The sequence below is a fragment of the Gallus gallus genome, chromosome 5 (assembly GCF_016699485.2).
Source record: "Gallus gallus isolate bGalGal1 chromosome 5, bGalGal1.mat.broiler.GRCg7b, whole genome shotgun sequence".
Taxonomy (NCBI): Eukaryota; Metazoa; Chordata; class Aves; order Galliformes; family Phasianidae; genus Gallus; species Gallus gallus.
The window spans coordinates 477,782-493,155 of NC_052536.1; the positions used below are offsets into that span (position 1 = coordinate 477,782).

General features: G+C 56.7%; 2 protein-coding genes across 6 annotated transcripts; one reads left to right on the plus strand and one right to left on the minus strand.

Moving 5' to 3' along the window:
* Positions 1–5,687: 5,687 nt before the first annotated feature.
* On the plus strand, positions 5,688–8,724 carry TBX10 (T-box 10). The gene is made up of 8 exons (XM_040701925.1): positions 5,688–5,742; positions 7,410–7,593; positions 7,665–7,766; positions 7,836–8,007; positions 8,088–8,243; positions 8,319–8,386; positions 8,469–8,515; positions 8,594–8,724. Exons 1-8 carry the CDS (start codon positions 5,688–5,690, stop codon positions 8,722–8,724), a joined length of 915 nt encoding a protein of 304 aa, XP_040557859.1.
* Positions 8,725–8,770: 46 nt separating this feature from the next.
* TCIRG1 (T-cell immune regulator 1, ATPase H+ transporting V0 subunit a3) lies at positions 8,771–15,333 on the minus strand. 5 transcript variants are annotated; one of them, NM_204722.2, is made up of 20 exons: positions 15,255–15,333; positions 14,189–14,332; positions 13,516–13,594; positions 13,202–13,431; positions 13,019–13,113; positions 12,425–12,551; positions 12,267–12,349; positions 12,061–12,154; positions 11,769–11,981; positions 11,333–11,483; positions 11,117–11,256; positions 10,735–10,892; positions 10,580–10,670; positions 10,380–10,498; positions 10,048–10,261; positions 9,791–9,907; positions 9,593–9,703; positions 9,378–9,498; positions 9,118–9,289; positions 8,771–9,020 (listed from the first exon to the last, which is right to left on the minus strand). In NM_204722.2, the coding sequence occupies exons 2-20, from the start codon at positions 14,303–14,305 to the stop codon at positions 8,939–8,941; spliced, it is 2,514 nt and encodes an 837-aa protein (NP_990053.2). In that variant the 5' UTR covers positions 14,306–14,332; positions 15,255–15,333; the 3' UTR covers positions 8,771–8,938. The 5 variants fall into 5 exon arrangements, with proteins under 5 accessions (NP_990053.2, XP_046797329.1, NP_001383128.1 ...); XM_046941373.1 differs by having other exon boundaries at positions 15,086–15,276; NM_001396199.1 differs by lacking the exon at positions 15,255–15,333 and adding an exon at positions 14,894–15,027.
* Positions 15,334–15,374: the final 41 nt, after the last annotated feature.

Consider the following 15,374-nt stretch of genomic DNA (forward strand, 5'->3'; position numbering starts at 1 on the left):
CAAGTACTGAAACACCTGATCCAGTGATTGAATTCATTCTTTCCACCTTACCACTGGACTGTGGACACCAAGGAGCATGCATGTTCCACGTAATTCCTAAAGCCCTAGCTATCACCTCCAAGTGTGGTCCTCTGTCTGATGACATTCCCAGTGGGATCCTACATGGAGGGATAATTTCTATTTCTATCTCTCCCCCAGGTGTCACTATTGCATAGCCAGCTTGATGGCTACCATTGGAGGCAGTCAACCCATAATTTGGTATCCACAATCTAGGCCATCCTGACATACCTAAGAGAGCTCACAGCTCCCATTTTGACTTCAGCTCTGGTATTTGACATACCACCTCCTTTCATTCATTCTCCAGACTTTGGTATCCTTGAGTGATGGTGAAACTGGTTCAGATGCTTTGGATCACCCTGGGATTTCAGCAGTCCACACCAACAGACTCACAGCAACCACTACTTCAGTAGGGATCTTCGATTTCTGCTCCTCTTCCTGTAGCGAAAAAATCCCTCGAGCTTCTAAGACTTTATTTTCCATTATCTGTATCCTCATTATTCCTTTATCAGAAGTTATCTGTGTGTTCTATTTGTTCAGCAAATCTCTTCCTAATGAAGGTCTCGGATGTCCAGGAAAATACAAGAATTCATGGGTAAACACACAGTTTCCAGTTCCACATTGGGCTGGCCAGAAAAAGGCCGTATCTCCTCTTCCCTGTGGCTCCAGATACAGACATTTTTTCCCTTAGGAGCATTTAATATGTATAAGTTGCTCCAGTGTCTAACAAAAGTTTCACCTTTTCCTTCCCCAACATTACTATCTTGATCTCCCTATGTCTCCTCAATCTCCTTACATCTTTCACCCATTCTACACTCTGAATAGCACTGTTGTATCGTAGACTTTTCCCTCTGTTTCTCCAAAGCCAGAGCATTTGCATCCTCAGACACTGACCAACTGTTCTGTGGGTTGTATATTAACCACATTACTGACCAGGAACAAAACGCCCTTAACCAAAATTAACCTTAACCAAATACCCTGGATTCTGGTCATCGCTGTGACAGCGTGCAGGGAAATACCGAAACACCAACATTAAGGCACCGATTCCTTCATATAAATTTCAGTGTCCCTGTACTGAATACCAAACAGCTGCTCACCAGCTGGAGGATCACAAAGGGAGTCCCATTGAAGTTCTCTGGTGCGCACTGGAGCCTGACTTACAACGTTCTTATTGATGGCAGTCTTGAATCGTTGAAGAGAAACATCCTGTCTTGAGAAGATTGCTTTTCAGGACATCTGGAAATTAAAGTAGAGCTGAAGTAGAAAAATAGCCAGACAGAGATGTCAAATAATCAGCCTTTGAGACACCAGTGCCAGGGAAGGTTTAGGCTGGATGTTAGGAAAAAGACCTCCAATCAAATGGTCACGAAGAATTAGAACTGGCTGCCCAGTGAAGTAGTTGAGTCACCATCCCTAGAGGTACTTAAAAGATGAGTAGATGTGATGCAGTGATGTAAAATGACATGCAGATGTGGGCATAGGTTAGCAATAGATACGGCAGTGCCAGGTTAATGGCTGGACTTGATCACAGAAGACTCTTCCAAACTAAATGACTCTGTGATTCTAAATGATCTCTTTTCACGGCTCATGGACATCAGCAGGTCACCAAGGATGGACTCAGGGAAGTTGGAACAAAACCACCAGGGATTCTTTGGAGCAGCTCAACCTGAAATCACTAATCACTGCAGAAAGATTTTAGGGCAAAAAATTGCTAACAGGAGCTTTCTGCCATGGAAATCCCACGTTGCATCTCTTTTACACACTTCTGTATTTCTTTGGGGTATCTCTTGGTCCTGTTCCTCTGGCAGCTCCTCAGGGGGCTCTGCCTGGAGGACAGATCAGTGCAAGAGCTTCAACACCCACTCACCAGCAATGAGATCTAATTAATAAAGCACAGAAGAGGCAGACATCCATCACAAAGAAAACACTGGCCTTGGAGCTTTGGATTGTACTTCCCACAGGGAGTCCCTGGAGAAGACAGGTGAGATGCAATGATGGGAAATGAGCACAGTCAGAGATTAGGTGATCGGAGACAGTCAGCATGGCTTCACCAAGGGCAGGTCATGCCTGACCAATCTGGTGGCTTTCTATGATGAAGTGATGGCACTGGTGGACAAAGGAAGGACAACTGGTGTCATCTATCTGTACTTGTGCAAGACCTTTGACACGGTTCCACTCTAAGCTGGAGAGAGATGGAGTTGAAGGCTGGACTGTTAGGTGGATAAGGAATTGTTTGACTGGTTGCAGCCAGAGGGTTGTGGCTCAGGTGGAGGCCCCCAAGGGGTCCCCCAGGGGTCCATCTTTGGACCAGTGATCTTCAATATCTTTATCAATGACGTGGACAGTGGGATTCAGTGTGCCCTCAGCAAGTTTGCAGGCGACACCAAGCTGAGTGGTGTAGTTGACACAACAGAAGGGAGGGACGTCATCCAGAGGGACTTGGACAGGCTCGAAAGGTGGGCCTATGTGAACTTAATGAAGTTCAAGGAGGCCATGTGCAGGGTGTTACACCTGGGCCAGGGCAATCTCAAACACAGAGAGTGAGGGCAGTGTTACTTATGCTTAAAACATGCACATCAACAACCTTGCCCTGTGAATCATAGTGTTTTTCAAAAAATTACATAATTATTTGTATTGCCATAATGAGCTCTTCTCGCTCCTCCTATGGCTGCTCTGAGACGTGCAGCTCTGCGAAGGGATCTCTTTAAGAAGCTGCCCTCATCTAACATTGCCTTACGGGCTCTGGAGTTGTCACACCTTCGTGTGCTGGGACTTGAGGAGCAGTCCCAGCCCCAGAGAACTTGTTCAGTCAAAGACTTTGCTGTGAGTTGCAATACTAAAACACACTACCATGCAAAAGTAAACTGAAGTTGGCTTGGTTTCCAGCTAGCTCTGAAAGAAAAAGGTTGGTCTCCAGGTTCTTCAGCTCTCCAGGAGTCGTCCACTCCCTTTCATTCAAAGGAGAACAAGTACATTTTTCTCTTTCTTTGCCTTCGTTTGCTCACCAGCATTAGTCAGGTCCTCCAGAATGGGACTAATTTCTCTCTGTTTTAGATTCAGCTCACATGAAGACCCATAGCTCAGCATCTGTTGTTACTTCTTTGTGAGCCAAGTTCTTATAGTCAACATGACTCTGACCAACACGATCCACAGAGCTGAATGAGCTCTTGGCTGATGAACTGTTGGTGTTTAACCCAGGTCCCACCAACACAGCTGAACAAATCTCCCTTGGCCACAAAGGGTGCTTACATAGGAGAGATGGAGATAAGTCATTTCCATACATTCATATTCCTTGTATTCAAGGCCAGGCTGGATGTGGCTCTGGGCAGCCTGGTCTGGTGGTTGGCAACCCTGCACATAGCAGGGGGTTGAAACTCAATTATCATTGTGGTCCTTTTCAACCCAGGCCATTCTGTGATTCCATGATTCTATGATTCATAAAGACATTTGAGGTGATCTTCAGCTCTAATCACTAAGTATCTACAGAAGGTGAGGTGAATCCTACCCCTAAGAAAGTAGCACCACTCATACTTGTGTTTAAATCAAAGTTAACCAAAATGAAGGTAGCTCCACCTAACAGCAAGCTTCACCACATTGGATTAGATGGCCTTTAAAGGTCCCTTGTAACTCAAATTTATATGCTTCAGTCTTCATTGCCAAGGCCAGCCCTCAAGAGATCCCTGGCCCAGAGGATCAGGGAGAAAGTCTGGAGCATTTAGGGAAACTTGACACCCAGTCCATGGGTCCTGATGGGATGTGGCCACGAGTGCTGAGGGAGCCGGTGGACATGACTGATAGGCCACTCTTGATCATCTTTGAAAGGCTGTGGCAATCAGGAGAGGAGCCTGAGGACCAGAAGAAAGTCAAGATCACCACTATTCAAAAAGGGCAAGAAGGAGAATGCAGGGAACTGCAGGCCAGCCAGCCTCACATCCACCTCTGGAAAGGAGATGGAACAGTTTATTCAGAATGTCATCTCTAAGCATGTGGAAGACACAAAGGTGACCAGGAGCAGGCAGCTTATGCTCATGCAGTAGGTGGTATGCATAATAGCCATGGCTGCATGTGGGCTTGGGACCCATTCCAGGGACAGGGAATATGGGAAAGGATGGATAACCAGTCGTGGGCTCCACGCTGTAGCTGGATATGGATCTCAGGATGAGATTTCCCACAGTGAATTTGCCACATAGGAAACTCCGGTGGTGTCTCCCTTGGTAGAGTGACAGCTGTGTTGATAAGGCAGGAATGGGAGAGCAAACAGGGTGGGAGGGAAACACCCAGCGCAGTCTGAGAGGGTTTGCTCCGATCTGATGAGAAAGACAACCACAGAATGGATTAAATAGTAACCAGAGATATGGAAAGAAACTCAGGACACAAGAGTACTCAGCTCTGCTGCTTTGTAGTCTGACCTGGAATGCATGGGTCAGGGCTAGCCTGTTGGTTATGTGTCAATAAATCAGCAGATCACTCTCACCCTGATGTGGTTCGATCCAGTTTCTCCCTTGCCTCACCACCAACCCAAACTATTGCATGGCTCTGGGGGAGCACTAGAGTTCTAGATTCATCACCGTCCTCATGGGCCATAGATTTAATAAGGCTGGGAAACAACATCTAGCATTTGCCTTTGGGGAGAATCATCATGGCTCTATCACGGACTGCTTTGCAATGCCTTCATTCACAACAGAGGTTGCCCAACTGCCATCCATACTTTTTTATCTGTTAATCATTGAATGATGTTTCATGATAAACAAGGAAGAACAGTTCCCATGTAGCACAGCAGTTACTTGCTGTCATCTTCCCTTTTCTTGCTTAAAGGCGTTCATGTCCTGAGGCCACACTTGATGGCATTTAATGACTTTATAACATTTCCTTGGCTTCCTGGAATGACAATACCTCTTTTGTCCTGACTTGCCAAGCAGAAGGGCCAGCCCACGATGTGAAGATTTCGATAGGTAGCAGAATACGGCAGAGATTTAAGTGAGAAGTGAGGCTGTGGTGTAAAGCACTGCTGTCCACTTATCATCCCTGGAGCCGTTCCTTAAGTAAATAGTGATGAACCGTGGAGGAAGCTCACAACTGTCAGGTGGGAGGCACAAGTGGAGCAGCATTCTGGGAATGGGATGACAGAGTACAGCAGGGAATGGCAGATGGCTGCACAACGGTCTTAAGCCATCATAGCCAGCAGGAAGCCCAAAAAGTCAAAAACGAACACCTGGGCTGCACATCCAGCATAGGCAATGCCCTTCTTCTCTGACACAGAGTCAACCAACACCTCGGGGGTGGTGATGGTGGAAGAGCAGAGAGGTCTACAAAAGCCAGATTGCCCAGGAAATAATACATGGGGGTGTGGAGTTGAGGGCTGGTCATGATCATCACCAGGTTCCCCAAGACGGTGACAATATAGATGAGCAGAAACAGAAAGAAAAGGGGAACCTGACTCATGAGGTCACCTCTGAACCCTGCTAAACCACATGCAGTCACCTGGGTGCAATTGCTTTCTGCCACTGGCTTGGTGCATGCCTCCTATGTGAAGCAGGACCGTGAGATCCTTGCAGTTCCTTCTGCTGCAGGCAGGTATCCCCCAGGTGTAAAGCCCTCTTTCCAGCAGGCCATAGAGACAAGATCTGGCCATGCACATCCGCTTTGTGAACACTTCAGCTTCACCAAGCACTTCGATGGGCACTGGTGAGGCAAAATCCCCCAGCCACCATGGGTGATGAAACACCTTACTACCCGTTTTAAACCCCTTGTATGCGAACCATAGCTCTCAAATTTGACTACAAGGAGCCAGCGGTATCAAACAGCTACCCACTGCTGCCCTTCTGACCCACATGGCCATCACCCCATCTTGCACAATGCCCAAGTTGGTCAGGCGTGATTTCCCCCTGGCAAAATGCATGCTGGATGCTGTCTGCTGCCTCCTTGCCCTTGCTCTGCCTGGAGCTTCCAAGGCAATTGAGATCACGATCCCACTGAGGGCTGCCCACAGTCCTCCTGCACCCCCTGGTGCTTGGGGTGACGCCTACCTTCAAAGCAAGGAGGAACTTTGCAAAGCAAGGTTGGGTTCCTCTTTCCCAAGGCAAGGTTGGGTTGGACAAACTCTTGGAACTCACATTTTACAGATGCGGTGCATCTGGAGCATCATCTCTGGCCATCAGATGGTGATGCACAGAGAGGGCAAGACCAGGCCCTATGGCTCTGTGCTCCGTCATGCCCCGACACCCCTCTCCTTCAGGTGTTTGCTGGTGTGATAAAATGGGCTGATTTATTGCAGACCCAGATTTACCACCCCGAGACCCTCGGTCTGTAGGAACTCTGTTGAGGGACACCAGTGGGTTAGAATCACGGTGCCAGCGCGACCACTGCATTCATTGATTGAAAATAGGAAGTTGGCAGCCTTGGGAAGGAAGAAATGAAACAGCAAGTGATGCTGAGGCCCAGAAGCAGCCATTTTCACATGGCGTCATGGTTTTCAAGCCAACCATCCCCTGTTCACAAACCTCTCTCCCAAAGAGCACCTGCCCCCAAACTGGGGGGTCTCGCTCCCACCCCTATGTGGGAAAACACTCTGCTGGCGGAGACCAGAGAGGGCCACTAATTGCTGAAAAACAGAAGAAAGCAGAAAAATCGACTACGAGGACGGCAGCGCTGAGCCCCACCCTGGCTGTCATATCACCTCACACCTCCTCATCTCCTGCTCAATGCCGGCCCTGCGGCTGTCAGCAGGAGATGGATGGGGCCATGCTGCTGCCGCAGGGGATGCAGGCAGAGAGGTGATGGATGTGGGGGCTTGAGGGGGTGGCGGCCCCCCTCTTTGTCTGCACACCAGTCCCATTCACCAAAATCTAGCACTGACCCAAAACGCGGGGACTTCACCCCCTCCCCCCAGTGTCCCCATCACCCCAGCGGGGCTGCTGTCCCCGCTGCAGTTTGGGAATTGCCCCCCACCCCCAGCAGATTGCAATTGCATCCCCACCCCAAGGCAGACCCAGGCCCACCTGGGGGTCCCAAAGCCATCGCTGCCCCTCCCGTCCATCCCTGGGGTGCCAAGGCGTGAAGGCGGAACAGGGAGGGGGGGTTGTGCTCCCATCAAGCTCCATCCCCCTCGTCTCCACCCCTAAGCAGGGAGATAAAACCCCTCGGTGTTCTGCAGGGGCTGCAGTCTGGAGCTGGCAGTGTTGCAGTCGCTTCCTACCTACCTATGGCAGGTAAAAGGCAATGGGGTGGGGGACGACGGCGTGCCACATGGGGACCCTCACCTGGAGGAGGACGCGATGGGTGGCTGAGGGTGCACAGGGTGTCTTCCAAAAGTGGGGTGCAGGAACCTCAGCACCTGTTGCCCCCCTCTGCAGCCTTCCTGGCCGTTCCCAGTGAGGGTCCCCCTGCAGGCAATGCTCCTGGGTGGGTGTGTGAGGGGCCAGGGGCCAGTGGCAAGAACCGCCGCGTGTGCCATGCCATGGCACGGCTGGAGATGGGCAACCTCTGGGAGGAATTCAACCGCTTGGGCACCGAGATGATCGTCACCAAGGCAGGCAGGTAGGCACGGCGGTGGGTGCCGGAGGGTGGTAGGGTGGGGGGCACCCCTGTGGCCTCCCCCCTCCCCGCAGGAGGATGTTCCCCACCTTCCAGGTGAAGCTGTCAGGGTTGGACCCGTTGGCCGACTACGTCCTGCTGATGGACTTCGTGCCATTGGATGACAAGAGATACCGGTGGGGATGGAGAGGGATGGGGATGTGATGGGAGCATCCCAACGGTGCTGAGCCCCCTTGGCTCCCCAGGTACGCCTTCCACAGCTCGTCTTGGCTGGTGGCTGGCCGTGCTGACCCAGCAGCTCCCGGCCGTGTCCACTTCCACCCCGACTCACCGGCCAAGGGCGCGCAGTGGATGCGGCAGATCGTCTCCTTTGACAAGCTCAAGCTCACCAACAACCTCCTGGACGACAATGGCCACGTGAGGACACGGCGCTGGGGTAGGGACGGGGGGCACATGTGGGGTGAGAGTCCCACCACCCACTCTCTGCCTTATCCCAGATCATCCTCAACTCCATGCACCGCTATCAGCCCCGCTTCCATGTGGTGCTGGTGGACCCCCGGCGCGACAGCGAACGCTTCGCCCACCAGAACTTCAAGTCCTTCAGCTTCCCAGAGACCCAATTCATGGCAGTGACGGCATACCAGAACCACCGGGTGAGCTGGGGAAGGGGAGGACAATGGGGTGCCCCCCCAGCCCCCTGATCCCGCTTGCTCCCCCTTCCTCTGCAGATCACCCAGTTGAAGATCGCCAGCAACCCCTTCGCCAAAGGGTTTCGGGACGGCGAGCCTGAGCCATGGTAAGACCCCCCCCCCCCTACTGCCACAATGCCACGGTGATGGCCACATCCTCAGCACCCCCCCCTGCCCTCCCTCTTGCAGGTGTGGGGCCACGCTGTCCCTCCCCCAGGCCACCACGCAGGACAAAGGTAGGGGGGCCAGAGGCCGTGCTGCCCCCCCACTGCTTCCCCGCAGCCATGGGGCGCTGGCTGCTGTGGCCCCCCCAGGTTTCTCTGCGCCCCACTTCCAGCCCCTCCCCTACCCACCCCACAGTGTCTACGTGGGGGCCAAGCCCCGTGCCAGCCCCTACCCCCTCCCTGCCCTACATCCAGATGGCTTCAGCTACGGGCAGCAGTGAGGGGTCCTCTCTGTGCCCCCCCCCCCCTCAAGGAATCCCACTCAAATAGGGGACACAGACGGGGAGCCGGGGGGCTTTATTCACTGCAGAAACCTCTAGGCTTGGAAAAGGAGAGGACGGGGCCAGGGAGCATGCAGCCAACCCACCCCCCGCCACATGGCACTGGGGGGTCCCAGCAACGCGGAGCCCCCCAGGTCCATGCAGCACAGTTCAGTTACTCCCAGGGATCGGGCGCGAAGGTGAAGGGGCACAGCTTGTAGCCAGCACCCACGTAAAACTTATTCTGAAACTCCACCCTGCCAAGGAAAGAAAGGAAAAGGGCACAGTGAGGGCTGGCGGGGTGGGGAGGGGGGGCGCGCGGGGTTCTGTCCCCTCCATATCCACTAGGCTCACCAGTGCAGGCGAAGGGCATGCAGGAAGGCGGAGAGCCCCTCCATCACCAGCAGGATGGCCACGGTCAGCACGGCGAAGGCGGCGAAGACGGGCACCAGCACGACACCACCAACGTAGCTCAGCCCCACAAAGCCGTTGTGCATCACCATGGTCCACAGCACCTCAGAGAGCTCTGCCCATGGGGTGGGGGGACACAGAGGGGACAGTGAGGCTCAGCCCAGCCGCTGGGGTGGGTCTGGGGGGCCACGGGGGGCACTCACGTGCGTGGGCAAGGCTGAGCGCCCAGAGCCGCAGGTAGGACGCGGTGTTGGAGATGCAGCCCAGGCAGTACTCGATGGTGTGGATGGCTTGGTGCATGAAGACCTCAGAGAAGTCCATGTGCTGCAGGGACAGAGGTGGGACGCTGTGTGTTGGGCTGGTGGGGGGGGGGGGGGGGGAAGACATCAGATCCCCTCACCAGCCCCCAGCCCCTCACCTCGGCGTCAGGGCCGTGCCCCCCACTCTCCACATCTTCCTTGGTGGCATTGACAGAGTTGCCGGCCTCCTGCCCTTCCAGCAGTGGCTCCTGCTCCACCGTGGCTGCAGGCTGCGTGGGGACATCAGCCTTGGTCAGGCCATGCTGTTGTGCCCCCCCAACACTAGCCAAGACCCTCAACCTCATCCCCAGCCTCACCGGGATTGAGTTCGCCCTCCGCCTGTGCCGCTGCTTGTACAAGTACAGGGGTGTCCCCAGGAGCAGGACAGGCACCGACAACAGTGCCAGCACCACCAGCACCATCTGCACCGGCACCTGCAGCACACAGCAATTTGGGGTCCCTTCCGGCACCGGGACACTCAATGCCCCACAAATCCTCAGCAAGTGGAGCTGAGGATGTCCCTGCCCGTGACAATGGGACACGCCGGTCTTGGTGGGGGTCCCAGAAGTGCTACCTGCCCCCGGTAGAGCGGGAGGTTGTCAGCATTGGAGGTGAAGAGAAACATGTCGATGAAGTGGATGAGGATGCTGGGGGCCACCTGGGAGTCGACGGCGCTGAACTTGACCCACTTGTAGAAGATGAGGAAGACAAGGTAGCCAAAGAGCGCCAGCAAGAAGACGACCTCAGGCAGGAGCTCCAGCACCAGCCGGTGCCACTGTCGGAAGTGCCTGAGCAGGAGTCAATGATGAGGCTTGCGCTCAGCTCAGCTCCGATGCAGGCGCGGGACCCCCCTCGCCCACCCCATTCTACCACAGCCCCCTCAGCGTGATCCAATGGGGGACTCACACGTGGTTGAAGACGCCCAGCAGGACGCCGAAGCCCATGTGCACGATGCCCAGCACCACCGACATCTTCATCTTGAAGGAGTTGAGGAAGTTGAGGTGGTTGGTGGCTAAGCTCCAGATCTGCCGAGGACAACGTGAGCGAGATGCCCAGCCGCCCCACTGAGGGTCCCATCCTGCCCTTTGCCCCCATGGGATACTGACCGGATCGATGCCAAAAGGATAGGGCCCTCGGAAGACACCGGTGACATTGGGGTCCAGGGTAAGGGATTGGTGGGTGGCGAGGTAGGCAGAGCTGTGGGCAGAGCGAGGGGTCGGCGTGGGCAGGACCGGGGCCGCACGGAAAAATGGGGACTCACCTCCAGGAGGAGTGGTTGGCCATGGTGGCCACGCTCCAGGCCGAGGGGAAGATGACAGTGGCTTTGCTGAAGCACTCGTTGTAGATGAAGCCGGTGTAGATGGAGAAGGCCCCCATGAGCAGGATGAGGTAGCGTCCCTTGAAGAACATCTGCCAGATCTGGGGGGGGACAAAACGTGGCTCCCACGTCCCACACCACCACCCCCAGCCCACGCAGTTCCCATCCCACACCACCCTGCCCAGAACTTCAATTTGCCCCAAGCTGACCCCGTGCCACAGCAAACTCCATCTCATGCCTCCAACCTCATCCTCTACATCCAACCCCAACCCCCAGCACTTGCCCTCTACCTCCAACCCATGGCCCCACGCCGTGTCCCACTCACCTCGTTGCTGCCCTGCTGCAGGCTGGGGCTGTTCTCAAACAGCACCATCCAGAGGGCGAAGAGGAACATGAGCAGCCCGTGCCCCACGTCCCCAAACATGATGGCAAAGATGAAAGGGAACGTGATGATGGCATAGGGGGCTGCAAGGCACAGGGACCATGTCACACGGGGCCCCCTCAGCACTGGGGTGCAGTAGAGGGACACAATGGTCCTTACCAGGGTTCACCTCCTGGTAGCTGGCCACCCCATAGGCATCCACGATGCTCTGGAAGCCAGCAGTGAACTTGTTGGTGCGGATGAGAGTTGGGGGGCTCTCCAAGGTGGGGATCCTCTGCACGAAGCACTCCACGCTCGAGCCACTCTTGTACTGTGGGGAGAGCATCCGGAGCCTGACCCATGGCACCCAACCCATGGCCATGTTGGAGTAGGGTGGACGCAAAGTAGGGGTGGCACAGGGATGCGGGGCGCCAGGGGTGGGGGATAAAAACTCTCCCCATGACGTGTACCACCATGGGGCACGTCTTGAGGGTGGCACCTCTGACACTGGTGGGAGCACACCAAGCAGCTCTTGGCACAAGGACATGGGTCAACCAAAGCAACCCTGGCATGAGGACGTAGAGCCAACCAAGCAACCCCACAAGAAGACACGCACCGATCCTTGGCGCAGGGCTTCCTGCACCTGGGGAAGGTCCTGCACGGGACACCAGACCTCAGCAATGAGGCACTTCTCTGTGACGTCCAAGCTGCACTGGTTGAGGACGAGGTAGATGGCCTTCATCTTCTGCACCTGCACCCGCCAGGAGGGCAGTGCCAGCACCACCTTGTCCAGCACCTGCGCCAGGTACTGCTCCGTCTCCTCCAGCACCTGTGGGCACCCAAAGGGGGCTCAGGGATTTGGAGTCCTGGTGTGGCCTCCCTGTCCCCCGCCACGGTGCTCAGCTCACCACGCTGAGGTCCTGGATCTGGCTGAGAAGCCCATTCAGCGTGTCGGCCCGGCTGGCCTCGCTCTCTGGGTAGGGGTACACGTGGCAGTGGAAGCTGGGACAGATGGACATTGCCGTGTTGAAGGCTGGTGCTCCCTGGTACCGCAGCGGGTCTCACTAAATAAACCTTTTCCATTTGTCCAAATGACATGGGGCTGCTCACTCACCAGTCTGAGATCTTGTGGATCTTCTGCCCGATCTGCTCTCCCCAGTAGGAGATGAGGAAGATGACCCAGGTGACGCTCTCACCCTGGGGACACATAGGTCACATTAGCACCGGCTGTCCCATCTCCCTTTCCCACCAGGCCCCCGGTGCCCCAATCACCGTGTTCGGGTCCTCCAGGGGCTCAGGCATCTCCACAAAGCTGGCCACCAGGTAGCCACGGCAGGCTCGCCACAGCAGCCGTTCAAAGGCATTCACTCTCCACGGGTGGATGACACCAGTCACAAAGCTGTGGGGATGCAGTGTGGGCACTGGGATGGGCACGGCTCTGCTGTCACCCGGATCCGTGGCCATGCCCGCGCTCCATGGCCTATTTCCAACCCTCATCCTACAGCTTTGCTTACTGTCCCTGATGCATGGCCCACCTCCAGCTCTTGTCCTAGAACCACAGCATTGTCCCACGACCCATCTCCAACCCTCATCCCACAGCCACACCACTGCCCCACACCCATCTCCAACCCTCATCCCACAGCCACACCACTGCCCCACGACCCATCTCCAACCCTCATCCCACAGCCACACCACTGCCCCACGACCCATCTCCAACCCTCATCCTAAAGCCACACGACTGCCCCACAACCCATCTCCAACCCTTGCCCTACAACCACGCCTCTGCCCCACAACCCATCTCCAACCCTTGCCCTACAACCACGCCTCTGCCCCACAGCTGCCCCACACCCCCCCAGCCCCACTCACTTGATCTTGCGGTCAAGGTGGTGGTGCACAGAGGGGTCGAGCAGCGGCTCGTGCTCAGAGAACGCCCGGCTGGACGGCGGCGATCCAGGGGGGCCCTGCAGTGTTGGGGTGCAGAGAGAGGAAGCTGCGGGTGATGGGGTGCGGGACAGACGTCCCCATGGTCTGATGGGTCCCAGCACCCACCGGCATGCTTGTGAGGCGCTGGCCTTCACGCAGGACGTGCAGGTACTGGCGCAGGTCCTGCAGGCGCCCTCGCAGGGCAGCGCGGTTGCGGCTGACCTCGCGCAGCTCCCTGGCCAGCTGCTCTGATTGCTCCTGCACTCGTAGAGCCTCGCGGGCCACCGGTGCCGGAGGGTTTTCGGTGCACGGCCCCAGCACCCGCCCGGCCCCGTGCAGCTCCTGCTGCAGGAAGGCTGCGAGAGGAGATGTTGGAGAGGGGGATCGAGGGGAAGGACAGCCCGCCCCCCAGCCCAGCCAGCCCCGGGTTCAGCACTCACTGAAGGTCTTCTCCATCTCCTCGCAGCGCCGCACCTCGCCCACAAAGCGCCGCTGGAAGGCGCTCACGTGGGGGTTCAGCTGGGGAGGGAGGGGGCACAGTCATGGTTGTCAGCATTGGGGTGTGCAGTACCTCCGTCAGCATGCAGCCGTCCCCAGAGGACCCAAACCCCATGGCCCCACAGCCCCCAAACCAGCCAAACGTATGTACCCAGAATAACCCACCTGCTGCGCACACTGCACCCACAGCCATCCATCCCGCTTCCCCTTCACTCAGAACACCCCAAACCCCTGCACCCAGAGCACCCACACCCATCCATCTCAATTCCCCTTTACTCAGAAAACCCCAAATGACCCCAAACCCCTGCACCCACACCCACCCATGCCGATTCCCCTGCACCCACAACACACCAAAGCACCCATGCCCACCATCCTGCACCCAGAGCATCCACACGCAGAGCATCCAAACCTATCTATCCCAATCACCCTACACCCACAGCACCCCGAACCATCTATGCCCCATTTCCTGCACCTAAACCCAATCCCCCGCACCCAAACCCCGTAGACTCCCCTCCTGCACCCATGCTACCCAACCCCCCAGCCCACCCTGCCCGTCCCAACCTGTCCCACCACCCCAGCTCCATACAGATGGGGGGCCCTGCACCCCCTACGTACATCCCTGAACTCCAGCAGCCCCCGCTCGCCCAGCTCACTGACGCAGCTGTACGCCGAGGCCGAGTGCAGGAAGAGCTGCGCCAGGCAGACCTCCTCGCTGCGGAACAGGGACCCCATGGCAGCCTGGATGGGGGCACCCTATGACTATGGGGGGGAGGCAAGTAGTCAGCAGGGGACTGCAGTAGGGGTAGGATGGAATGGAGATGGAATGGAGGAATGGGGTGGGTTGGGATGGAGACGGGTTGGGGCGGTGGAATGGGATGGAGATGGGATGCGTTGGGGTGGAGATCGGATGGGTTGGGGTGGTGGGATGGAGATGGGATGGGTTGGGGTGGTGGAATGCGGTGGAGATGGGATGGGTTGGGATGGTGATGGGATGGATTGGGGTGGAATGGGATGGAGATGGGATGGGTTGGGATGGAGATCAGACAGGTTGGAGTGATGGGATGGAGATAGGATGGCTTGGGGTATTGGGATGGGTTGGGATGGGGATGGAGTGGGTTGGGGTGGTGGAATGGGATGGAGATGGGATGGGTTGAGGTGGTGGGATGGAGATAGGATGGGTTGGGGTATTGGGATGGGTTGGGATGGAGATGGAGTGGGTTGGGGTGGTGGAAAGGGATGGAGATGGGATGGGTTGGGGTGGTGGGATGGAGATGGGACGGGTTGGGGTAGAGTCGGGGTGGGATGGGGAGATCCTGCTGCCTCTCCTCAGCCGCGCTGTCCCCACGGCAGGGCTGCAGGGCTGCAGGGCTGCAGGGCTGGGGCCAGGGGAAGTCACACGGCACTTCCCGGCTGAGTCGGCCGCGGTCACGCTGTTCCCAGCACTTCTCTTGCACAACGCTGTCCCACCCCCAACTCCCTCCCCCCCCCTCCGCTCCCAACTCCTTCCCCCACCCCCCCACGCGGAGCTCAGCTGCGTCTGAGTCACAACCAACGCGCTCCCGGCCCGGGGGGACACAGACCCCCAGATCCCCGCCCCTCGGTCCCGGCGCCCGCCCCACGCTGTCCCCTCCCTCCTCCCGGGATTCGCAGCCGGGAGCAGCCCAGCACCGCCCGCTCCTACCCGGTGCTCGGTGGGGAGGGCCGGGCTCCGCACTTCCTCTTCCCCCAGGAAGAGCCCGGCCCTCCGCTGCCCGCAGGAACACCCCGGCGCTTCGGGGGCGGCACTCCAGCAGCCGAACCC

What these genes read in the sequence shown, in the direction of transcription:
- TBX10 (XM_040701925.1), top strand. Translation starts at nt 5,688, where the DNA reads ATGCACATCCGCTTTGTGAACACTTCAGCTTCACCAAGCACTTCGATG. An exon ending in ATCGTCACCAAGGCAGGCAG is followed by an intron (nt 7,594 to 7,664) that starts GTAGGCACGGCG and finishes CCCTCCCCGCAG; the next exon opens with GAGGATGTTCCCCACCTTCC. An exon ending in TTGGATGACAAGAGATACCG is followed by an intron (nt 7,767 to 7,835) that starts GTGGGGATGGAG and finishes TTGGCTCCCCAG; the next exon opens with GTACGCCTTCCACAGCTCGT.
- TCIRG1 (NM_204722.2), bottom strand. Translation starts at nt 14,305, where the DNA reads ATGGGGTCCCTGTTCCGCAGCGAGGAGGTCTGCCTGGCGCAGCTCTTC. An exon ending in AAGCCCTGCGCCAAGGATCG is followed by an intron (nt 11,484 to 11,768) that starts GTGCGTGTCTTC and finishes CTCTCCCCACAG; the next exon opens with TACAAGAGTGGCTCGAGCGT. An exon ending in CTGGGCGTCTTCAACCACGT is followed by an intron (nt 10,262 to 10,379) that starts GTGAGTCCCCCA and finishes ACTCCTGCTCAG; the next exon opens with GCACTTCCGACAGTGGCACC.